At 54.3% G+C, this 24446-nt stretch overlaps 1 protein-coding gene across 4 annotated transcripts; it reads left to right on the forward strand.

Moving 5' to 3' along the window:
- Positions 1-1216: 1216 nt before the first annotated feature.
- Positions 1217-24446, forward strand: MFSD2A (MFSD2 lysolipid transporter A, lysophospholipid). Of its 4 annotated transcripts, none has more exons than XR_012155618.1 (14): positions 1217-1402; positions 4196-4321; positions 6090-6214; positions 14100-14223; positions 14816-14894; positions 15670-15842; positions 16392-16482; positions 18090-18211; positions 19023-19106; positions 20436-20519; positions 21043-21155; positions 21585-21728; positions 22181-22514; positions 22596-22665. XR_012155618.1 is itself a non-coding variant. In XM_073317657.1 (14 exons), the coding sequence occupies exons 1-14, from the start codon at positions 1313-1315 to the stop codon at positions 23783-23785; spliced, it is 1587 nt and encodes a 528-aa protein (XP_073173758.1). In that variant the 5' UTR covers positions 1217-1312; the 3' UTR covers positions 23786-24446. The 4 variants fall into 4 exon arrangements, 3 of the variants coding, with proteins under 3 accessions (XP_073173758.1, XP_073173759.1, XP_073173761.1); XM_073317657.1 differs by lacking the exon at positions 22181-22514 and adding an exon at positions 23731-24446 and having other exon boundaries at positions 22596-22772; XM_073317658.1 differs by lacking the exons at positions 6090-6214; positions 14816-14894; positions 22181-22514 and adding an exon at positions 23731-24446 and having other exon boundaries at positions 22596-22772.

Here is a 24446-nt window from a genome sequence, read left to right on the forward strand (position 1 = left end):
TCACTGCTTCTGTTCCACCTGGGATCACTAATTCCCCCCCCCCCAACAATTGCACCTGGGACCTTCCATTGAGCCAAACCATTGCAGCAGGTGCACAAGGTGGAAAGAGCTGCTCTGGAGATAAAATACATAAAAATATTCAAAGCCAAAGAGTCTTACTAAAATGGGACACTTCATAGCAGTGTCCTGTCTTCAGAAAGCAACTAACCCCCTTGGAAACAGGTAAGTATTAATATCCCCTTTGTACAGATACAAGGGAACAGTTAACTGATATGCCCAAGGCTACCCACTGTATCAGTGGTAGAGAAGGGATTAGAACTCAGGACTGCTGGGCATTCGGTGCCATACTCAATCCTTTTTATATCTAGGTACTTAGGTGGCCCCATCACTGAAGTATCTGCCTTTGTGGAGCATGCCGCTGTTGTGTTGTAGTTTGTTAGATGCCCGGAGGCCTTTCCCTTTGGTTTGCATTGAAATGTTAATTATCCATTTAAGATTAAATCTGAGTTTCAGGATTCATCCAAACTTTCAATTCCATAGGCCGTAGTCACGGTTAGAAGAACTGAAGGAACCATTGTTTTCATTTGTAGTCTGTGTCAGAAAGAACCCCACCCTTAAAGGAAAGTTTGGAAGTTTTCAGAACTACCTCCCTCACCATCCTGGGTTCTCCCACCTGGATGGTCACCTTGTCTGTTCATTCCCTCTGAAGCACCTGGCCTTGGCCACTGTCAGCAGATGGGACATGGGGCTACCTGGACCATTGGTCTGACCCAGTCTGGCCTTTCTTATGTCAGTTGGCTGCAGATCCTGATTCTCCTCTCAGTTAGGTGCAAACTGGGAGAAACCCTGCTGAAGTTACAAGGGTGTGAATGAAAGAAGAGACAGTCCCTGGGCCTGTATGTATATTACAACTTACACAAGCGGAGCTGTACTGAGGTTATGGCCTAGAAGAGCCTGTCCTCCGCTGCTTATTTACCAGACGCTCTGGGCTGAAATTTCCCACGCCCAGTGCCTGCCTAGGGCTGAATATTGGGGGGGGGGGGGTTGGTGTAGCGTTGAGTCTGTTACATGTGGGTCTCGCCAAGGGGAAGGTGAACAGCGTCGGGGGTTGGCTGGGCTTGGGAGGCCGGGCAGGGGGTGTGTCTCTGGAAAAGGGGAGGTGAGAGGGAGAGAAATTAAATGCAACCACCCAGCACAGAAACGGCCCATTCATTCATCCTGCGGCTGCCTGGCTCCCGCTCCTCCCAGGGCCGCGCCCCCGCACCACGCTTGGAAGCTCGCTCACGCCCTCCGGAGCCACTTTCGTGGGACCATGGCCAAAGGCAAAGGGGCGGAAAGCGCGTCGTCCACCGGGCTGCTGCAGCCGGGTCTCCTGAAGCAGGACGAGCTCCGGCACGCCAAGGTGCGGGCAGCCGCTCCGGGCTCGGACGCGGGGTCCGGGGAGAGGGGGGTGGATGCGGAGGGAGGGATCCCCTGGGGGGCGGGGCGGATCCAGGGGAAGGGAAGCGAGCCTGATGCGGGGAAGGGGGGGATTGATGGGGGGGGGGGATAAACTTCCTCGGAACAGCCCCTGGGGCAGGCGCGAGTGGGGGGGCAGGCGCGAGTGGGGTCGCACCCGAGCCGGCCGTGGGGGGAGAGCCGGCCGGGAGGATGCGGCTGGACGCCCCGGTGTGTAGCCCCCTCCCGCACCCCACCTCTGGGCGGGGAGCGTCGGGTCGGAACCGTGCGGGCTGGGGCCGGACGGGAGCCGGCGGCTGCTCGTTCGCCCCGGGGGTGCAAGGAAGCCCCGCTCGCCCTTGGCCGCGCCCGGGCGCACCCGGCCGGCTGGAGCTCGGGGATCAGGCGCGCCGCTGGCTCGAGCCCAAGTTCATTCATCACAGGCAAGGGCAAACTTTTCTTAAAGGAGCCGCGTCCTTTTTCCCTCCACCGGGTCAGCAGCCGGTTCCCCCTGGCTGGAGGCGGGCGGGGGTCCTGGGGGAGGCACAAGGCGATGATCTGAGACTCTCCGAGCCAAACCCGCTCGTGGGGAGAGGGGCTTCAAAGCGCTGCTTGGAAACGAACCACCCCCCACACACACGCCCGGCCCGGCCCGGTCCGGCTCGGCTCGGCTCGGTTCTTTGGGCTTGGGGACAGCATCGGGGCTGCGCTGGAGCTTGAGGCGCTGGTCGCTGTTGGCCTCCGCTTCGGGGCTTTGTTTGCATTAAGTTTCAGTCTCTGGACAAGCCCTCCCGGAGTGTGTGGGAGGGGGCCGGCTGTGTTATCACTTTTCCCTGGCGCACCCAGAGGCTTGGTCTGATGGGCCCCTTATAATGAGGTGTGAGGTGATCCCCTACGCAGCCTGGTAAGCGTGCCAAGAGGTGGTGACACCGGCCCGCTCCTAGCAGCGGGTAAGCCTAGCACTAAACGCTTTATATACCGCTTGTTATCTTCAGAGAGCTCTGCAAGCACCATCTAATCCTCGCAACACTCCTGCGACGTAGATAAATCCCCGTCCCCTTGATACAAAAGGGGAAACTGAGGCACTTGCCCCAGGCCACACGGTGAATCACCATCCCAGCTGGCTGTAGCTTTGAGTCCCTGATGCTCCTGTGGGCAATAGACTGCCTAGCTAGGGTTGCCAACCCTCCAGGATTGTCCTTGAGTCTCCAGGAACGCGTCCCACCAAAACCGGAAACCCTATGCTGACCAGGATTGTCTGATTGTTCACTTGTATTCCCTGTCTGTCTGTATCCGTCTGTCCCTTGTCTTATACTTTGATTGGAAGCCAGGACTTTTTGTTCTGTTCCGACAGCACCTGGCGCAATGAGGCCCTGGTCCAATAATAAGCTGTCTGGTAGCACAATTAATGAAAATGATTCTCTCCCAACGGTACTGCTAAGGGTATAGCCACAGTCTGTGTTGTGTGTCTGAGTTGTGTAAAGTGGTGAACTAGCAACTTCATCCCCAGGGAAGTTGTTGATCCGTCTTCTTTCACTCCTTGCAATTCCACTTCCCTGTGGGAGAACTCTGCATGTGCCACCAAAGCTCCCTGTTTTATTTTAACCCAAATTCCCCGGGGCTTTGTCTCCCCTCTCTGTATGTTTCGATGCAGCTGTAGATCTAATTTGGTGATGGTATCAGTTTGCAGAATTAATTTTTCAACAGCTTGCTTGTCCATAGCTGCCCTGGTGGCTCTCGGCTTTGTTTGCATCTCCTCCCCAGGGGACCCCTCAGCTCTTAGTTAAGACCCATCATTTTGAGAAGGGCGCACAAACCGATGGGGTGGGGAGCAGGCGCCCTGGTGTGACTCTCCTGATTCTGAGGCTTTTATTGGGAGACTGAGGAATTGCACACGCATCGCCTGTCCCTTTCGCCTGCCGATCATTGTAGCTTCAGAGATTCCGCCAGATGTGAGACGCTAATGGAAACCGCTCCGGCTTACTCTGTGGGGTGGGCAAACCCAACCCCCTGTTAGCTGTAAATCTGGAGGTGCTGAGCCTGTATGGTCACTTAAACAAGCAGTTAAATACAGTACAGCCTTCCGGAGTATGAATAGTGGGGGAAATTATTTGGATGCTGCTCGACGACTCCTTGAATTCCAAGGCCTCTGTTTGAAGTTCAGGATCTGGCTAGTTGGGGTAGATTCTGGATTGCGAGACCGACACAGACACAGACGGATCAGGGAATGAAGAGCCTGGGATGGCAGTAGGATGGATTGCCTGTTGGGCTGAATTTAAGCAGGGTATCAGCAGTCTGTATTCAGTGCTAGCAGGGCCTTAAAAGCCACCGAATCAGGCTGTGGAAACCTGCTGTCTGTGCTTCCCTTTCTTGGCACATTCAGTCAGAAACGCTGATCGTTGACCGTGGAAGGCAGTACGGTCTAGTGGTAAGAACAGGGGGGCTGGAAGTTTAAACGAGCAGAGTTTGGAAGAGCTGCATTTTGTCCTGGATGAGTAAACATACGTTCAGCGTTTCCTCCACTGTCAAACCGAAATGTGAGGGGCTGTTCCGTTCTTAACGAGCGAAGCGGAGACCTGTGGGCAACTCATCTGCAGCGGAGGCTGGAGGGCTGTTTGTAATCTCTGTTGTGGTCCTAGGTTGCAGGTGGACATGGGGGAGTGATGGGGGGGTGGGGGAGCTCCCTACACTTGGTGGTTGTTGATCTGACTGTCTAGGACCAGACCGACTAAGCTGCTGCCTTTCATTGCTTTTGCAGAAGGAAAGCAAAGAGAAGCTGTCTGTGTGCAACAAACTCTGCTATGCTGTCGGCGGCGCTCCCTACCAGATCACTGGCTGCGCCCTGGGGTTTTTCCTGCAGATCTACCTGCTGGATGTCGCGCAGGTAATTCTTTCAGCCAGGTTTGCTTGCCTGGCGCTGAGTAGCCAGCCTAAGGGTAATACCTGGGGGCTCTGGATGCAAGCATGGGATTCTCTTGACCCAAAACCCATCCACTGTGATCCGGTCGTCTTTTTTGGCTATTTTTACTCTGACCTGATCTCGGGATGAGGAAAGGTTTGGGGCTTAGCGCTCTTATGGTCTCTGGTCAGCAGAAGCATTGAATGGAGAGAGATGTGTGGAGGGGGTTTCCCTGATGGATTTTTCTATTTGCCCAGTGGAGTGACTTTCCCTCTATGTATAAAATAGAGCAGGTGCCTGATTAGAGAGATGCCCCCAGGCTGTCTGGCTATAGCTGAGGAGCTTCCTTTCCTAGGAGGTGTAGCACTGAGGGCTGCATGTGTAAGAGCTGGCCAGTGCCTTAATCCACTGACTGCTAGGAGGTAGCTGATGGTGAGAGGGGAGATTTAAATACAGGGTGCTCTTGTGGTCAGTGAGCTCAGCTGCTGTGAGTCATATGGAGGGAACCCCCTGGCTTTCCCACACGGTAACTTTCAGTGTTCCATAAAGGTGGCTTAGAATGAGTCTTGCAAGTCGTAGATGAGCCCTGTTCCCCCACCAGTCAGTGCTGTGTCCCTTTCAGATGGGCTTTTAGCAGGGAGGATTTTTGTCAAAAAAAAGTAAAGGCACTTTTCAAACTTGGGTGCCTAAAGTGAGCCATGTGACCCCTCATTTTCACCCCAAGGTAGAAGAAGCTTGGTTGGGTGGGGATGAGTTGCAAAGTACAGAATTCTCACTGAATGCAATCAGGTGAGTGCCGGGGGGGGGGGGGGAAGTGATCTGAAATTCAGGTGCCTACATATGGATTTACGTGCCAAACTTCAAGCATTTGAGTCTGAAAATTCTGCTTTGCATTTCTAAAATGCTAGCAAATTCCCCTCCAGAAAAAAGGAAGCATGGATCAGATTGGAGTGATTTCTTCAGAGGGCTTAGAGCTGGATTTACAGTTGCCAGCACTGGGAGGCAATGTCTCCTGGGTTTTTACTCCCGGCTTTGCCACCGTTGTCCTGTGTGACCTGGTGCACCCCTCTGTGCCTCCATTTCCCCATCTGTAAAATGGGATAATACTGACCCTCCTCTCTGAGTGTTAAGATCTAATGACATCTGTTATGCACATGCAAAGTAGTATTATTGGGCCTAGACGCTCTTCTGCTTCCAGTGCTGATGGAGGGTCTGGCGCTGGGACTGGTACCTGCAGAGAGCTATATATACTGATATGATGGATGGAGCGGGTTGGGAAGGAAGCTGTTGCTGGCCATGTTTGTGGCATGTTCTGGATGGAGCTGGGATGGAAAGGTGATGGCTTCTCCTACATCCTTATCTCCAAATGGGATGGTGGGCAGGCCCAGGGGCAGACTTAAGCTGCCACAGGACGCTGGAGGTGTTGAGTTGGTGTCTGTGGCAATGAAATTGTCGGGAGTTTAATGTGGAATGGGTAAGATGAGATGGACTGAAATTCTACTTCCAGCCTCAACCAGCCCCTAGGGTAGCCATCTCAAAGAGGGGGAGAGGGATCAGATAGTCCCCCTGCCTCTGAGGCACCCTGGAAATGTGTGGAGGAGGGGCCCATGTGCACCTGCTCTGTTTCCAAATGCTAAAGGTCGAGGCTAAGATCTTCAGGGTAAGCAATCAGCTGGGGAAAGGGGCTCTGACCGCCTCAGGGTCATGGGGTCTCTGCTATCCAAGTGAATTCTGTCCTCTCTTTCTATAACAGCTGGACCCTTTCTATGCCTCCATCATCCTCTTTGTGGGTCGAGCGTGGGATGCTATCACCGACCCCATGGTGGGTTTCTTCATCAGTAAAACCCCTTGGAGCCGCCTTGGACGCCTGATGCCCTGGTAAGGGAAGCTTGTTGGAGCAGGGGATTTTGCGTCCCGGCCTGAGGTTGGAGCTCAGCATGGTCTAGCTTGGGTTCCCTTGGCCACAACGGCAGCAGGGCCCTTCCAGGTCAGCATTAGGATCCTGGGGGCCTTCTAGAGAGTAGAGGCTCACATTGGCTACCCTGCATTTGCCTCTTGTGCTCCAAAGAAGGGTTAATGTTATCCCTGTGTTACATGTGGGGAACCAGAGGTGCAGAAAAGGGAAGGAACTTGCCTGAGGTCACACGGCGAGTCCGAGCTGGGAATAGATCTCAAGTCTGTGCAGTGAATGGAATGGAACAGAGGCTTGGCAGTCAGCTGAAGGCTGAGTAATCCCTAGATGGCTTAACAAGTTGTGAAAAATGCCTGACTGATGAGAAGTGGCCCTAGGGACAAGGAGGGAAACTCTATTATCTGAGCCTTCGGCCTTTCGCAGCCTCCAGATAGGTGAGAGGGAAACCTTGTAGCGTGGGAATCGATGAACCCAGTGATGGATAGTCAAGTGGGCCTCACTCGCCCAGAAACAACTCTAGCTCAGCCCCTGTGCTTGAGGTGCCTTGCTGTGATTATCGACTCACGAGCAGCTGAGTGTATGGGACTCCCTGGTGTGGGGTCGGGGGCAAGGCCTTGCAGCAGTGCCGAGCTCTGTGGCCCTGAGCGATAAGACAATGCGTTTCTGGTGGTGGGCATGCTCCTGTGGGGGGTTCTTTGATGGATCTTCAGGGTGGCTTTTCTTTTTCCCCACCCTGATGCGGCCACTCCTCCCAGCTCTCCGGGGAAGGGGTAGTCTGAGCACTCAACTGGCTCTTGATAAGTCAGACCCTTGATTATTTGTGCATTGTGGTAGCACCCAAAGGAAATGCCAGTCGTGGACCAGGATTCCATTGCGCTAGGTGCTGTATGAACACGGGACGGGAGGGGCTGGGGGGGCAGATAGAGCGTTGTAAAGTAGGCTGCGGGGGAGGGGACCACGTGTCTGGAGATTGGCATGTGAATTGTCAGGCGGAAGGCACAGCGTGTTCCTTTGTCGCAGTGCTGGGTGAGAGGAGGGGAAGGTCCCTCTGGCTTGTGTATTGATACACACGCACACGCTCTGCAGCTGGTGAGAAACGTAAGTTGGTGTAACTGGCCCCACCCCCTGGCAGCTGCTTTTATCTCCACTTGCCCTGGCGGGACGGGGAAGGCGTCCCCATGAAGGAAACGTCCAAAGTTCATCCCGAGCAGCAGGACTGTTTGGCTGTCCTAGCCGACCCGCGTGTCTGATCCACACAATATCTGAAAACCCTGCCAAAAATCTGTGGACACCAGGGCTGCTACCGCGGCTGGAACTGAATCTGTGTTGGCAGTGGTGGGGGGTTTCCAAGAGCTGTAGCCTGTTTTGAATCTTCTTCTGAGCAGGAAGAGCTTTTAACTTTATGTTCTTCTCCCTGGAGCTGGTTTGACTTGGAAGGATGGGGGTGGGGAGGAGTCAGGATAGGAAGTCGAAGATGGTTCAAACCAAGCTCACCCCCACCCCAGCACGCACTGGGCCTCTCACTTGTGTAAATCAGGAGCAACTCCGTTGGAGGCGATGTAAAACCGGTGTCGCTGAGAACAGAACCAGGCCCTCAATTTATCGAATGGGCAGCCCATTCGACCCTCCTGTCTCCGGGGGATGGAGCCGCAGGGCTTTGCTCAGATGCGTGTGTGCTGGGTGTTGGGCTTGACTTTTTGTCCAGACTGGTTTCCTGGCAAATCTGCCCTGTGTTGGGAATGAAGCCGCTCTGCTGCTGGAAAGTAAGAGCTGTTTGTCTCCGGAGCACCAGGTGGCATTGCAGTATTGTCCCTCCCGGCCATTTGGGGGGGTACGTATAGGGGTGGGGGGAAGCCAAGATTGTTTCTACTGCACCTGTGACTCCTGCAGCCAGGGTCAGTGGGTTGCAGGAAGCCACATGATTTATAGCTGATTTGGGGGGAGGGGGGAGAAAGCAACTGGAGACCAGGCCTGAGCTGGCAGTGACAAAATTAGATGTTCTCACTCCGCGCTTCTCTGCCCTCCCACTTTGGAGAGTGGGACGCTAGGCACTGGCACGGACAGGATACATCCAAGAGAAGCAGGGTGTGGAGTGGACAGGAGCTAGATGGTTCAGCACACTGAGAGCCTGGTGAGGGGATGCAGCACCTTCCACCTCTAGGAGCACGGGTTCTAGTCCGCTGCAGGGTGCTAGCAAGTGAAAACCGTGGCTCGTTGGTCTCTGTTGAATGAGCCGGTCCTAACCTGATTTCATGCAGGCAGGTATCTGCCCACCAAAAACGGCACCACGATAGCACTAGGGGTCGGCAGAGAAATTAGGACGGTGTCCGGGGCCTTGATCTCCACCTGCTGCCTCTCCGGGTGAGCGTGGAGGCACATTACCCATGCAGGGTTCGGAGGCTTGGCCTGCGTCTGCCCTGTGGGTAAAGAGCTAACGTCCATCCCCAGGGCAGTCGATCTAGCACCTGGCAGCATTGCTGAAATGTCAAGTAGAGAAGGGGGGCGGGTGGGGAGGTGGAAATTAGTGGGACTGGTCCTTCCCCCCCCCCCCCCCACAGGTGGAGCTTGCATCCCTCTGCTCCCTGGGGTTCGAATGAAAAACATGGTGTCCTGTTTTTGTTGATCTAAACCAGGCTTCACACATAGACCAAAAATAGTTTCACTCCCCACAGCGTCTGTTGTGAGCTCTTAGGAATTGGAGGAATGGCTGCGCGCAAGCAGCGAGCAGCTGTCTGGATGTGTTCCAAGGCAGAGCTAGCAGAGGGCTGTCCTTTAATTGCTCTATATTTGAACATCTAGACATCCTTAGAGTCCTCTGGTGTGCTACAGTCTTGTGCCTTTAAGGCTGGGGTGAGGGAGAACAGCCACAGGGGACTTAATATGCACAATGCTTGCACCCTTCAAATTATACTGGGCCTTAGACCTAGGAATCCTTCCTTGTTGCTACAGAAGGGAAGCAGCACATCTAGTAGCTGGGCACGGTGGCTTCAAGTCATGGCTTTTACGCTTGTTTGCTCTGTGGCATTGGGCAAGTAGCTGGGTGCCCGATTGGGCCACCTTTTGGTGACCCTAAATAGCTAGAACTATAGACAGTCCCACTGACTTAAACAGGACTCCCTGTGCATGGGCAAGGGTGGCCCAGCTGCTGGGCCCTCTATCACTGTGTATCTCAGTTTCCCTATCTGTAAAAAAAATGATACTTAATTTTTCATCTGTATAGCCCTGAGATCTCTGCCCAGTTAGTTTGAACGACTTGCTTTTAATGAGCCCTGATCACCCGTCAACATCCTCTTATAACCTGCTTCATAAACAAGGCAGATTACCAATAAATTCCTTGGTAGACCATTCTAAATATCCCTCTCAGCCGTACCCTTTTAATCTGTGGAATAAGGTCCACTTGGTGGGTACATCTGGCTGTAATTCTGCTGAGTTGGTGACAAGGGGCAGTGCTTGTGTCCCTGGAATCCAGGATAAAATTGTAAGCTATACAATGGCTTGATAGCTCACTTACCAAAATAAATAAATAAAAATGTCCCTCTCTGGTGCCCTCTTGTTATAATTTTGGTCTCTTAAGCTTGGATTCCCCATATGCTCCCCTGCGCCCCCAAATTCATCCCACATGGATTTCCTTCTCTGTTCACTGAAGTCACCCTAACAGCTGTGCCCAGCCAGCGATCTGCTCACTCTGCTCTTGCCCTGCCCTGCTCTCGCTTCTTCTGGGGAATTTTGGGCTCTCAGCATCCCCTTTATTTAAGAGGCCCTGTTGCAAACCTCAGTTGCAGATAACTCGAGGTCCTGTGTCCCATTCCCAGGCCGTGACTAGGGCAATGATTCTGCTCAAGCAGAGGAAAGAGTTAAAGATTAAGGGCCCGGGGGTGTGTCGCTTTCAGAGGAACATGCCATCCCCACTTGGCCAATGGGGAGGCAGGGTGTGCGGCATAGCCTGGTGGAGTCTGTTTCAGATGTCTCAGCTAATTGCCACAGTCCTGCTCAGGGGTTACTAGGAGTCAGTCTCCAGGCTGAAAGCTGCAGCGTGAGTGGTGGCTGGGGGTGGCAGGCGGGGTGAGCCGATCTACTGATTCCTTAGCTACACCAGCCAGGCACATGGCTCTAATCCCAGATGTCCAAGTAGTGTGGAGGGCGGGGGGGGGGAGGGTGGTGAAGGCATCAGAAATGTACCCTTGTTTGTAACCCTGCTGGGCTGTTCGGGTGCCCTGCCGCAGCAGGCATGGGAATGTGCTCGCTCCTGCAGCTTCGGATCTGCGTACAAGTTTATGAAAACTCTGAATGACTCAACGTGCGCGAGGCGCAATGGGAGAGGAGCATGTGATGGGAGAGGAGCGGCTGCAGGACTCTGTGCTTTCCACTGCTTCCTGGCCTCGTCATCACACGCTCGCCTGCTCCCCGCCCCGCCTGGAAATAACCGATGCAGGGGAAAATGTGAATATCGTGTCATGTATTTCCCCCTCTCTCCCCCTTATGTGGCTGCTGTACAGTGTGTCTCACCCCGGGAGTTGAAATTTAAACTCTGTTTCTTGCCAGGTCAATCAAGAAAGGAAAGAGCTCCGTTCTCCTCTCCGTACCGCAGGGAAAAATAAATCCTGTCCCTTTCTCGCACTCCTCTGGGATTGTAAACACCCCAAGGCAGGGACTGTCAAGCAGCCAGTACAAAACCTACCCCAATGGGGCACTGAATGCGATGGGGGGCTTCTAGGCCTTCCCGCAGCCTGAGTGTTGGGCTCCATTTCCCCATGGGACTGATCTAGTCCTAGCCGCAACATTCGGGGCGGGGGTCGCTTTACTCCAAAGAAGAAACTGCTTCTTTCCCCCTCTCCCACCCACGCCACATTATTGGGGGGGCCATTCAGGCCTTCCCAGAAACGTGGGATGGATCAAGGTACCAAATTCCTGATGTAGGGGGATTCTCCTCATCTGTCGCCTCGTGGGTTCTTGCTGGTGGTGCCGTCACAGGGATCCTCCCTCAGAACCAGTTCCCCCGCCCCCCTTCCCACTCCCCTCTGGGATACAGTGATACCAAATGGAAACTGGAAAGGCCTTATCCCTGTTACGGCCTGAACCCCAATGGGCCGCTGGGAGTGGTCTGTCCGTCCCTGCAGTGCAGGTGACATATGGGTAGGGGACCAATCACTCCTTTCGCATGATTGTGAAGTTGGAGGACCCCCACCCTTGCCCTTCTCCTGATGTGGGGAATCTCCTTTGCTCTCTCTGGGTAGGTTTATGCTGGAGGGATTTTTAACCGCCATTTAATTAGCCGCCCATTAACATAAGCGCCTTTGTTAAGGCTGGCCGCTCCCCAAGCACTGGGTCCAGGCGACAGCGATGTGTGTGGCTCAGCCGAGCGAAAAGGGAAAAGGTGTGTGTTGGGGCTGATGGGCCATGCCCAGCCTCCGAGCTGCTGCAGTATCTCCAGGTAGTGCCAGGCTGCTCAGCTGACTCCGCAGGGTAGAGGGGAGGATTTGGGCTCTAAAAACAGCTCCCGTCTCCTGTTCTGGCTAATGGCGAGTGAACCAGCTCCCTGGAGCTCTGCTAGCGGGTAATGTAGGGAGTCTCTCCCGGAGCCAGGCACAGGCTTCTTGCTTTCTGGTCCACTTCCACTTCCCTCTCTCCCCACTTTGGACAGGACCAAAGGAAAGAGCCAGCTGGGGTCTGAAGGTTCACTCTTCCTTTGCTAACCAATGTCTGTCTCTGCTTGGGGAAATGGGCCTTATCCTGCCCTCCCTCACGCTGGAGGCTTGATTGGTGTGTGTAAAATACTCTGGAATCCTTGCAGCTCTGCCTTCTAAGACAAGCCAGGCTGCTTGCTGCTCAGCCTCCAGGTGGCTAGGATGTGGAGGGAGGGTTTGCTGCCCGAACTGGTTCCTTCACCCTTGCTCCTGCAGGCTGCTTAGCTGGGAAGGGAGAGAAGGCTGCTGAACAAGCTCTTGCATCTCGTCCTGTGCAGAGCACTGCTCGACTTGGATGAGAGCCAGGAACAGAAGGAAAAGCTCAGAATGGAGATGGGTCCCTTTTCTCTTCATCTTGTACAGACAGGATGACAGCTTTTAATAGGAATTCCCATCTCCTGCAATTTCCCTTCCATGTTTGTTCCCTGCTTTCTGCCCCTATTATTAGGGGAGAGACACATGGCTAAGGAACCACTGTTCTAACCCCTCTGAAACAGGCAAGATGACCCAAGTACAGGGTCCAGCCTGGCCTATTGCTTGGAAAGCCCTTCTGGACATTGCAAATGCCAATGTAAGGGGCTCCCTCCACCTCTCGCACTCACCTCGCTTCTCCTGCACGCCCAGAAACAGGACGACGGCGCAGAGTATGTAGATCCCACCAATGACTCCCGCTGCGATCATGTAGGCGTTTCTCTGCGCAAGACAGATGTGGATCCAGTTAGCAAGGCCGCTCCACCAGGCCCCTTCTACCAGTGTCTCTTGGGGAGCTCTAGACAATGGCGCAGCCAGTGTCACGCGTGCCCCAGCAGAACGGGACGGAGCTCTCGCTACAGACTGGGGTGGGACAGAGTCGATGCTGTGCTATGGATCCACATAAAAAGCTCCCTGCTCCACCCCCGCCAGTGCCAGGGGATCCCGAACAATGGGCTCCCCTCTTCGCAGCCAGTTCCCACCATAAACGAAGGGACCGTGCACCCTACAGGGTCCCAAGTTGTTTCAGGGGCTCTCAGACACTGATCTGCTTCTGCTGGGAAACAGTCTCCCAGCTGCATGTGCTGTTTTGTAACGGTAGTATCTAGAGTCTTCATTGGGATCAGGCCCCATTGTGGTCTACAAAAGTAGGTGATGGTCCCAGAAAGCTTACAACTTAAATCATTTAAACTTGTTCTGTGGGAGCAGATGGGTTCTCAATTCCTTGCTGTGCCCCATCCCTCACCCCTTTCCAGCCCCACATCATTTCACCTCCTCCAAATAGACAAACCATTGACTTGACATCCCCTCTGATTGTTCGCCCAGCAGCCCTACGCTGCTCCAGGCAGGGGATTTGGTCTCTGAGATCAAAGCCTTTCTCTGCAAACCTCAGTCAGCTCTTTATCTCTCTGCTCTCTTCTTCCCTCCCCATCTCGAATGACCTGGAGTTCTGTACTTTGTCGTGTTTTAAATAGCTCCTTTGTGAAGAGGGCCATGGGGACTGAGATCAGGATTACAGCACAGAGTTTAGAGGGAGCCAGAGGAAAGATTTAAGACCAAGCTTTTCAAAGGAGCCTAAGGGGTTTAGGTGCCCAGATCCCTTTGAAATTCCGTGACAGTCAGGTGCCTAATTGCACATCAAGTCATGAGCCAGCAGTCAGGAAGGGGAATCTGCCTGGGAAGTTAGGTCCTCAGTCGCAGTACAATATTAGGGTATCCTGGGACCTGCATCCTCCCACAGGGCTCATGTGATGTGGCATTCAGTAGTCTCTGGCTTTGAGTTAACTTGGTGTAGTGAGGTGGAGGCAAGAGGAAAGCCTCAGAGGATGTGATCAGTCAGGCTGGAGGACTCTGTTAGAAGTGCCCATGTTCCCACTCTGCCTGAAAAGCTGCTCCTGTTTGATTGGATACAGCAATTCTTACAGGCCTACCTCCAAGAAATGGACTAGTGGTCCAACTAGACCATCTTGTCTCCAATGGTGGTCAATGCAGGGTACTTCAAAGCGAACTCCCTGATGTAATGCACCCAGTTGCACGATATTTCTCCCAACGGCTGGAACTGCTCCTTGGGTTGGCTCATGCCCTGCAGCTTGAGGAGCAAGGCCCTTGTATCAGCCTAGCTGTGGTGAGGGTGGGTGCTTGTCACTGTTCCATCCTAATTTTTTTATTTTCTTTCTCTCTCTCATTTCCCCCAAAGGATCATCTTTTCCACTCCATTTGCTGTGATCTCCTACTTCCTGGTATGGTTTGTGCCAGACATCTCGAGTGGCCAAGTGATGTGGTATCTTCTCTTCTACTGCACGTTCCAGACCCTTGTGACGGTGAGTCCGCCCTCCATGGGCACAATTGGGTTCCTTTTGGGGGTGGTGGGGGGAAGAGGCCAACCTTTTCTCACCTGCCCGATGGAGCCAAGGAGTGGTACCACAATGACAGGCTCGGCATAAGCCATCCTGAAAGGAGTGAGGCTGAGAGCATCCGTAAAGGCTGTCCTTGGACCGCCAGTGTCGTCTGGGTTTCCCACAGTCCTGATTCTACAACTCTCAGACAAGTCTCTCGCCATGGGGCCAGCTTTTTGGCTGACCTGCTGCGGGGATTGGAGAGGCGAGACCAGTCATAGCTCATCTCCTCCTCCCTCCAGCAGTTTGGGGGACCCCTACAAGGCCCGCCCTGAGTGCGGTGGAGCATTCCGGAGGGGAGCGAGGATTCCTATTTACTCTTCTATATAGTCTGTACCTGGATGGAATTTCCTTCCCGCAAAAGACTCTTCCAACCCACTCAACCTATGGCCTGCTGTAGGCATCTCACTCCGGTCTGTAGCATGAATTCCCTTGACCTCCATGAATGTCTTTGCACCAAAGGCTTAACTTTCTCTCTCTTCTCCCCCCCCCCCCCCCGCCCTGTTTCTCACTGCAGTGTTTCCACGTTCCCTATTCAGCGCTCACTATGTTCATCAGCAGGGAGCAGAGCGAACGGGATTCCGCTACCGCCTATCGTAAGAGCCCCTCCCTTCTCCCTTACGATTGCAGTATCAGTGCTTTTCCCCCTCCCACGGCTTGGGTGCAGCTGCAGAAGTATACGTGCTCCCGGGGTTTGGTTGCTGGGAGGCAGCAGGTTTCTCCGTTACATACCTTGTCCACTACGTGTGCAGGCATGTGCGTGGGGGTGTCCCTTGCTGCTCCTGCAGGATGTGTGTAAGACCATCTGCAGGTGTACAGCCAAGTGTCAAAGCGTGTTTGCACATGTACACATTAGCAGTGAGGATCCCATTCTGAAAGTCTTCCAAAGCTCCCTGTGCCTCTTTTGCATTGCAGCTCTCTCAGCCACCAGATCCCTCTTCTTAGACTAAAGGGACCCTTGGTTTAATGCCCATGTCTAACCAGCCCTGTGGCATGAGTTGGTCTGGACAGGACTCTGCCTGCTGATAGTTTGTCCGCTGGACAGCACAGTGGCTAGAGCAGGAGACTGGGAATCTGGAGCTCTTGGGTTCTGTTCCCAGCCTTGACGCTGAGCTGATGTCTGACCTGGGGCAAATCCCTTCACCTCTCTGTGCCTGTTTTCCCTCAGTGGGGTTATCTTCCTCCCACAGGCTTGGAGATCTGGAGAAGCGACTGCTCTCGTCTCTGGCTGGCTGGGTGGGTGCAGTGCGTTAGGAATGTCTCGACACCCAGATGTTTGCCTCTGGAGGAGCAGGCGTTAGCAACCGCTCTCCTCGCTCTGTTGGGCCAGGGCGTTGCCGCGATAATGACCCGCCTGACTCCTCTGTTCAGGTATGACGGTGGAGGTGCTGGGCACCGTGCTGGGCACGGCCATCCAGGGGCAGATCGTGGGCCAGGTGGACACGCCGTGCATTCAGGACTCCCGCCTCTTCGGCGTCACTAACTCTTCGGTGGCCGTGGAGGAGGTGAACATTACCCGTGACGCCGGCTCCCTCACAGACACGGTAGGTCTGTGGCACCCTGGCCGCTCATCCTCGCCCTGCTCAGGGACTCTGCTCTTTCATTGCAGCTTCAGGGTAATCCCTACAGGCTGAGACTGGGCCTCACTAGCTGCTGTGTAACTAAGGAACTTACTTAGGGGTACCTAGGGGAACCATAGGAACTTCGGGGTACCTATCACTCTGCAACAGGTATGGGGCTGAAATACAGTACAGCCTCGTGGGTCATCAGAACTGGATTCTGTCACAGAAGCAAATCCAGGTGCCTGTAGGGTGCACGGTCCCTTCGTTTATGGTGGGAACTGGCTGCGAAGAGGGGAGCCTGTTGTTCGGGATCCCCTGGCACTGGCGGGGGTGCAGCAGGGAGCTTTTTATGTGGATCCATAGCACAGCATCGACTCTGTCCCACCCCAGTCTGTAGCGAGAGCTCCGTCCCGTTCTGCTGGGGCACGCGTGACACTGGCTGCGCCATTGTCTAGAGCTCCCCAAGAGACACTGGTAGAAGGGGCCTGGTGGAGCGGCCTTGCTAACTGGATCCGCATCTGTCTTGCACAGAGAAACGCCTACATGATCGCAGCGGGAGTCATTGGTGGGATCTACATACTCTGCGCCGTCGTCCTGTTTCTGGGCGTGCAGGAGAAGCGAGGTGAGTGCGGGAAGTGGAGGGAGCCCCTTACATTGGCATTTGCAATGTCCAGAAGGGTTTCCCAAGCAATAGGCCAGGCTGGACCCTGTACTTGGGTCATCTTGCCTGTTTCAGAGAGGTTAGAACAGTGGTTCCTTAGCCATGTGTCTCTCCCCTAATAATAGGGGCAGAAAGCGGGAAACAAACATGGAAAGGGAAATTGCAGGAGATGGGAATTCCTATTAAAAGCTGTCATCACTTGCTTTAGGCTAAGCTGCATGGAGGGTCATACACCCTGGCTTTAACCAGTGGGCCAGGAGCAGATGACAACGCTGATCTCTTTAAATGGGCCCCATTGTGAGCCAAGTGCCTTTGGACTGAAGTCATCCAGGCCATTCAAACCTGAGCTGTGTTTAAAAGGCACGTTCTTCAAACAGCCCCTCCCCTGGCAGGCACTCTCCCTGCTATGCTAACCAAACACCCCCCACGCTGGCTCCCAACCCTGCTCTTAAGCAGTTAGTTCAGATCTGGGAAGGAAGTTCAGCTCAGCACGAACTGGGGACGCTGCCAGTCTTGCAGCATCTGCGCTAAACCAACATGTTCCAGTGTGAAGAGCAGAGAACAGGGCGCTTGTTACACAGATGAAGCCCTGGAGGGGGTAGGGTTCCATTCAAGGGCGAAGGCTGGGGCGGGGTGTATGGTGCGAATGCAAAGGATCCTGTCCTGGGCTTGATGGGTTCTTGCCTCGGTTTCTTCACCCAGTTTGAGGCCTGGATCCCAACTCTCCCTGGGAGTTGACACACTTGCAGCTCCCACTCCTCTCTTCCCGGCTGGTGCTGTTGACACCTGCTTATCAGTCAAAACTAGGGCAAGTGGGAATCGAGGTTACTGTAAACCAGGATAGGTATGGAGTGGGGGTGGGGGATACGCAGCTTCAGAGACCCATTTCATGTGTGTAAACCTCCATGGAAAGACTGTGTCAGTGGCAAGACGGAATGTCTCACTGGAAAATCTCGAGGGGACCCTGTTACTGCAGGAAACCACCTGGGAAAACTTGTCTTCGTGCCCAGTATTTACCCGGGTCAATGTGTTGCTGCCTGGCTTTGGCGGACAACGTCTAGCCTCCAGCATGCTGGCTGGACTCCGGCTATTCCATAGCCGCGATAACAATGCGGAGTGGGATTTATTTCTGAGCCCAGCTGGGTTTCGTCCCACTCTCCCCACCCCTAACAGGACACCCGCACTAGAGCAGCGCTCTGCTGATCACGGGACAAAGGGGAGCAAAGATCTGGGTGCTGGGGACTTCAGAATTTTAGTCCCAGCTCTGCCACTGGCTTGCTGTGTAGCTTTAGGTGAATCACTTAACTGGTCGGTGCCTCAGTTTCCCGATCTCTAAAATGGGGACTTGCCTCACAGTGGTGAGGATGTCTCACCATACTTGGGAAGATCACTGTTATGGGGGTCAGGGGAGGTGCCAAGGCTGGCTAAAACTGAGTCTCCGGGTGCCTTTTTCATACTCAGTGTACTGCAGGAATGGGCCCCCTGCCTGTTATAGCACTGGGGCCCGTTATGCCAGGGTGCCTTTAGAAAGGTCTCTAATCACCTGCTGATGCTGCTCTGCTCCCCAGATACCTCTCAGCTCCAGTCGGATGAGCCCATCTCTTTCTTCCAGGGGCTGAAGTTGGTGATGAAACACGGTGCCTACATCAAGCTGATTACAGGCTTCCTCTTCACTTCGCTTGCCTTCATGGTGAGGAACTGCCTGGGGAGGGACAATGTGGCTTAGAGCCCGCCCGGAGGGGGGAAAGAAATGCAGAACTGGCTGAAGACTGTCAGCTGCACCTGTAGGAGGGCGGGGCGGGGGGGGGGGGGGGATGTCAAATACCAGAAACCTGCACAGAGGCAGATAACATCAAGGCCTGTGGCATCCCCTGCAGCAGCCGAGGTGGGCCCTCTGCCCTGATGGGAGGTGAAATATGTGCTTCTCTTCATGCTGCTGGTAAATGTGGATTGGGCCTGCTCGCTCTTTTCCTCTGCTCAGAGGACTGATGGGATCCATATTCCATCTTCCTCCCATCTCCGGCACGCTTCTGCCATAACTATCGGGCCCGTTCGCAGTATGATGACCTAGGCCTGTGACCTAGGCCTGTTAGCCCTTCTTTGGCCCTGCCGCTCTTGGTCTCGTTTACGGATGAGTCAGGACAATCTCTGCCCAGAGAGGGAATTCCTGAGCTGGTGCATTGAGGGCAAGGGGTGTTAGACTAGACCTGCTTGCTGAGTCCCCTTGGAGGGAGGGGCGGAGGGGGGTTCCCTCCCGCTACAACACACTCAAGGCTTGCCTACAGCAGCAGGCTGCGTTCATACAGCCCCCAGCCCTGAGTACGTCCGTGCACTGAGTCCAGCGAGAACGCTTAGTGTTTTCCCTGTGGGCTGGGTCTGGGGGGCTGCAGGGAATCTGGTTTCTCCATGGGGGGGCTGTTCAGTACATTTTCCCCCTAGAAAGGGGAATCTCCCTGTTCCCTTCTGCTCTGCTGACCTCCCGTGTCTGTTTCCTTCCCCAGCTGCTGGAAGGGAACTTTGCCTTGTTTTGTACCTACACCCTGGGATTCCGCAACGAATTCCAGAACATCCTGCTGGCCATCATGGTGAGTACATGGCACCCCTTCCCCCAACCCTGTCTGCCTGGGCTAGGCAGGCTGTCAGCAATTTGAGGCAGTGAGACTGTCTGTACGGTGCCTCGCACAATGAGGCCCTTATCTCCCTGGGTCCCTAGCAATACAGTAATAAACATGATGAATAATAATAATCGCTGTCCCCTTCACCTGGCTGTCTCCTCCTTTATCTACTTGGGAGCCCACTGGTTGGTGGGGGTGGAGACTTGACTGTAGTGGTCTAAGAGCCCAAAGCAGAGATGGGGGGGGGGGTGCCCAGGTGAGAAGCAGGCTGGTGAGGGGAGATCAGGGCTGGAAGAGGCTGGCATGTGGGAGAAGGTGACTGGAGGTTGCCACAGGAGTCGGGGGGAGGGGTAACGAGTTCGAGGTTCCTGGAAAGACACGGCCAGTTGGCAAGAACAGCGAGTCCTTTGTCTGCATTTGAAGCTGACCACGAAAGGGGGGAGAATAAAAGCCGTGTGGGCCCTTTGTCCAAACCCTGCCCTTTTCTTTTTTTTCTTTCTTTCTTTCCATGAGGGGGGGAAAAAGAGAGCCCTGAGTGGTGATTGCAGGGAGGCGCTGAATGGAGGGAACAGAGCGGATTGTCTGGGAACCCTTTGCACGTTGATAGATAGAGAGAGTGGGGGAGGGGGCCGGGGGAGCATTGTGGCGTGAAACACTTTGCCCTGCCAGAAAGGCAGTGAAAGAAAGAAAACCCGCCCCTGGCTCTAAGAAAATGCAAGGGCTCGAAAGCAGTGGAGACCAATCCCATAGCCGAATGCCCCGCCCCGGCCTCACAAAGACCTGGTGCCTGGTCTGCCCAGGATGTTGGTCATGTGTCTGTCTGCAGCCCGTTGGGTCTCTTCTGTTCTTGGCTGGCTTCCTGCAAGGCAGGGGCCGCTTTGCTTCAGAGCAGCCTGGCAAAGGCGTCACGAACGTTCACCAGACCTGGTCCAGAATAGACTCAGACTCTCTTCCAACACTTGCCCTCTGAGGACGAGCCGATGGGGCTTTGCAAGACTGCTTCTGTAAAGGTGCTGGAGCGCGTCTAGGTGGGCTTCGAGAAGGTCCTTTAGAGCCAGGATGATCCTGTGGCTCAAGCCTTGTGTGGATGAGTGAAAGACCCAAGGGGGGCTCCAAACCACAGGCAGAAGAGAGTCCAAAATCATCATCATGCATCCAGGCCTGACCTCAGGCTGACACCCCAACCAACTCCTTTCCTGCAGCATTAGAGGTTAACACATGGCCAGTGGGCAATGCATCTATGGAGATGGGTTGGCCTGAGTCACATGTCCTTCCCCCCCACCTCTCTCCCTCTCGCAGCTCTCTGCCACCTTGACTATCCCCCTCTGGCAATGGTTCCTCATGCGCTTTGGGAAGAAAACGGCTGTGTATGTTGGGATCTCGGTGAGTAAGTCTCCTGGGCAGAGAGCGGGTTGTTGCTGTGCCCCTCGTAGGGAACCCTAGCAAGTGGAGGTGGGGCAAGACCAGAGCCGGGGATCTAAACCCCACCCCTCTAGGCAGCGGTTCCAAAATGGGGTCAGGAGCGAGCAGAAGCTCCCACCATCACCTGACGTTCATTCACTGGCCTCTCTCCACTTCTTAGTGGTGTCACAAAGGGCACTTCGTGGTAGTCCGTCTCCATGGCCCTGTCAGTCCTTGGCCTCTCCACCGTGAATTCTCCTCTGAGCCTAGGACATGCCCCACCAACACCCTGCCCTAGAGGGCCCAGCATTAGAAAGGTTGTGTTCCTGCTGCCTAGGGTAGGATCTACCCACAGCATATCAGCCAGCACCTCCAAGTGCTGAAACTCACATAAGAGGGAAGATGGGGCGGGGAGGGGAAAAGGCCAATTGGCTCATCAGGTCCATCTTGATTATCCACTGCCCGGCGGGTGAGGTGACACCTCTGTTCTTTCCCGGCTCCGCAGTCTGCCATCCCCTTCCTCATCATGGTGGTTGTTCTGGAGAGTAACTTGATCGTCACCTACGTTGTGGCCATTGCAGCTGGGATCAGTGTCGCTGCTGCCTTCCTCTTACCATGGTGAGTGTGAGGCCTCCGGGCTCAGGCAACCACAGAATTATGCTCCCACGTTCTCTATCGCTGCTAGACTGGTAGACACCTGCTGATGCACAGCTGTGGCATCTGGGTTGATGTTTCTAGTGCTGGGGGTCGGATCCAGGATGAGGAGATTCCTGAGGTCTTGAGCCTCCTCCTGTCAGTATGCAGGGCATTGTGGGTCTTTTCAGTACGAAGGTGGACCCACAATCGGTGGCCCTTTCCCAAATCTCTGCCCCAGGAGAATTCTGTACCGTTATTGGAAGGGAAATAATTGGAAGTCTGTAATTTCGGGGGTGGGGACCTCCCATGTCTCTGCTTTGAAAGGGGAAGTGTGGGCTCCACTGAAGACTTGTGGGTCTCATTCTCATTAGCCTCGATCTGAGGCTCACACGCTCTCCTCTCTCGTTTCAGGTCCATGCTGCCAGATGTCATAGACGACTTCAACCTCCAGCACCCAGACGCCCATGGCCATGAGGCTATTTTCTTCTCCTTTTACGTCTTCTTCACCAAGTTCACCTCCGGGGTGTCTCTGGGGATCTCCACACTCAGCTTAGAGTGAGTCCTTTCAGCACACCGAGCCTGGAGGCAGGGGGGGCTTGTTAGGAGAGCTGGTAGCTGGGCCAGAGAAGGAAGGCTTCTCTCAGACCCTGCAGTCTGGAGCGTCTCCATTTTTAGCCACAAAACCCTGAAGGGGATTGGGATTAGACATCCAGCGGCTGGCACTGAAGGTGGCTCCAGGTGCATCTCCCCTACAGCTTGTGTGCTAGGAGGGAGGCTCATTCCAAGTTCACAGTTAATAAGCACTAAAAGGAGAAATCTTAGAAACCAGCCTTTCTCTGAGGAGCCAGCATGGTAGTGAACTGAGGCTGTGCCAGCCCCCTGTGGTCATTGCTCTCTCTCTTTGGTACATACACGCCCCTTGGCCTAAGCACGTCCCAGCCGCTGGTTGATTTCTCTTCCCAACACCCCCATGAAGCAAGGCAATGCTATTTTCCCTCTCTTTATAGATGGGGAACTGAAGCACAGACAGGCTAAGTGACTTGCTCAAGGTCACACAAGATGTCTGTGGTGGAGCAGGGAGATCAACCTAAGCCCCAGGCTGACACCCTCATCGCTGAGCTGGCTTTCCTCCATTGCTCCATCACAGAGATGGGACAGTATAGCTGTGAGCTTCTAGACCTTGGCGGCTATTGGCTTTGGGGTTGAAGGAGGTGATGCTCCTTGCTAGATGGAAGAAGGTTGATGTGATGCTAAAGCAGCAAACGCTGGCCCAACAGTAATTCCCTGGGAATCTTGATCTGTCTCATGGCCATTCTTCCCCTCAGAGGTACCTCTGGAGAGGTAGGACTGGGCTGGTGTGGAGAGAGGAGGTTGGTAATAGCCTCATGCGTTTCCCTTGCTTGACAGTTTCTGTTCCCTTAGTTTTGCAGGATATAAGACCCGGGGCTGCTCCCAGCCCGAGGAGGTGAAATTCACGCTGAAGATGCTGGTGTCAGCAGCCCCGGTGGGGCTGATCCTGCTGGGCCTGCTCCTATTCAAGCTGTACCCCATCGACGAGGACAAGCGGAGGGAAAACAAGAAGGCCCTGCAGGATTTAAGGTAAGGGCTGGCACGGTCCTCTCTGTGCTGCAGGGGAAGGACTGCACTCACTGGGTTGGGCAAGTTCCAGCAGAGAGTGATGGGGAAGGGCCCAGTAGTGCTGGGAGAACCTGCCCTAGCTTTGCAGGTCACTGGCAGGCTGAGGGAGGTGGCTAGTCCTTCAGCCCGTAGGGGGCTGACAATCTCTCCCGTGAGGTTGTGCACTTCCAGCTAGCCTCAGAATACCTGCAGCCCTAACACACCACCTGCCCTTTGACAGGGGTGGCTGAGAGACCCTGCCGCGCCGCTCAGTGGTACCACCCAGCGGGTAGCATCTTAGGGCTGCAGCATCGTAAGATGCCAGGTGCATAGCAGTTCGCTAGAGGCGGAACAGGACTCCCCCAGCTGCGGGAGCCGGGGGTGGGGGGTCTCTGCTGCTTCCCCCAGACCCAGCTCAGGGCTGCATTTACTGACTTGGTGGAGCCTGAGAGAAGTAAAAGAATAACTCTGAGTTACAACTGGGCCTGGGAAATGAAGCCTTTCCCTGAAGGCCCCTATTTCAATCTGCCCCAGAACAGGGGGACCAAAAGCTGTCTAGCATTTCACAACCATCTGGTGGCCTCTGTTACAAGGGGGTCAGGTCTCCATCCAGTTCCTAGTGGAGGGAAAAGTGTCCACCTAGCAGAAATGGCTTTCCTGTCACCCTGCTGGTAGTCTGGGCAGAGAGGTTGGGGCTGAATGGGGCTGGAGAGGGAACGTACAGTCCGCTCTGCCCCAGCGCTGGTCACTCCTGAGCCATTGGCAGCGAATGGCGCATGGGGGAAACTGGCCCCCATTGTTCCCATCTAAGAGGAGGGCTCTCTTCCTTGTAACTATCCCTCTCTAATCCCCCTCTGGCTCGCTGGCCCTCGCTTTGGGACACCGGCTGGAGAGAAGGGGGCCATTCCTGTCTGATGCCCGCCAATCCTTCCCTTCCCAGGGAGGAGGAAAACAGCAGCGACTCAGACTCCATGGAACTTGCCAGCATCGTGTGACCCCAGCTCCCCTCCATCTCCTGTTTACACACTGGGCGTCTTCGGGAACTGGACGAGTAACCATGTTACCTGGAGATTCTGGTGACGTGCTACACGGGGCTTTGTGGAGCATCTGTGGTGAATGTTACATGGGATCTGCAGGCAGTGGTCTCGTGCCATCCATGGGATCCAGAGGGTGCCAGTAGTGTACATTACACGGGCTCTATTCAGTACTGCACTAATGTGCCTCTTAACGAACAAACACTACACCAGCCTGGCCCCCGCAGCACTGTCTGCAGAGCCCAGCAGCCTGAGCCAGGAAGCTATTGCTCATAACACATGGGAGACTTGTGTGTACTGTCTGCCTCTCGCACACTGATTTGCCTGGTACTGCGGGCACCAAGTATAGCACAGATCCTTGCAGTACTGACTCTGGCTCACCCGTGGACCCATGTGGTGCTGGTAGTGTACATTACACTGTTAATGTGAATGAGCTGAGGATTAACTCACCTGAACTATCTGTAAAAGAAGGACACTAATGTAGAAAGAGATGTTTTTTTTATAAAGTCTAATTAATTAAATAACTTAATGATGTAAATAGCATTTTTTTTTCCTATTTGTATATGTCTGTATGGAATTCAAACTGGAACTGTTAATATTAATTTACATAAAAGTGGGGAAA

The sequence above is a fragment of the Lepidochelys kempii genome, chromosome 19, assembly GCF_965140285.1.
Source record: "Lepidochelys kempii isolate rLepKem1 chromosome 19, rLepKem1.hap1, whole genome shotgun sequence".
Classification (NCBI taxonomy): domain Eukaryota; kingdom Metazoa; phylum Chordata; order Testudines; family Cheloniidae; genus Lepidochelys; species Lepidochelys kempii.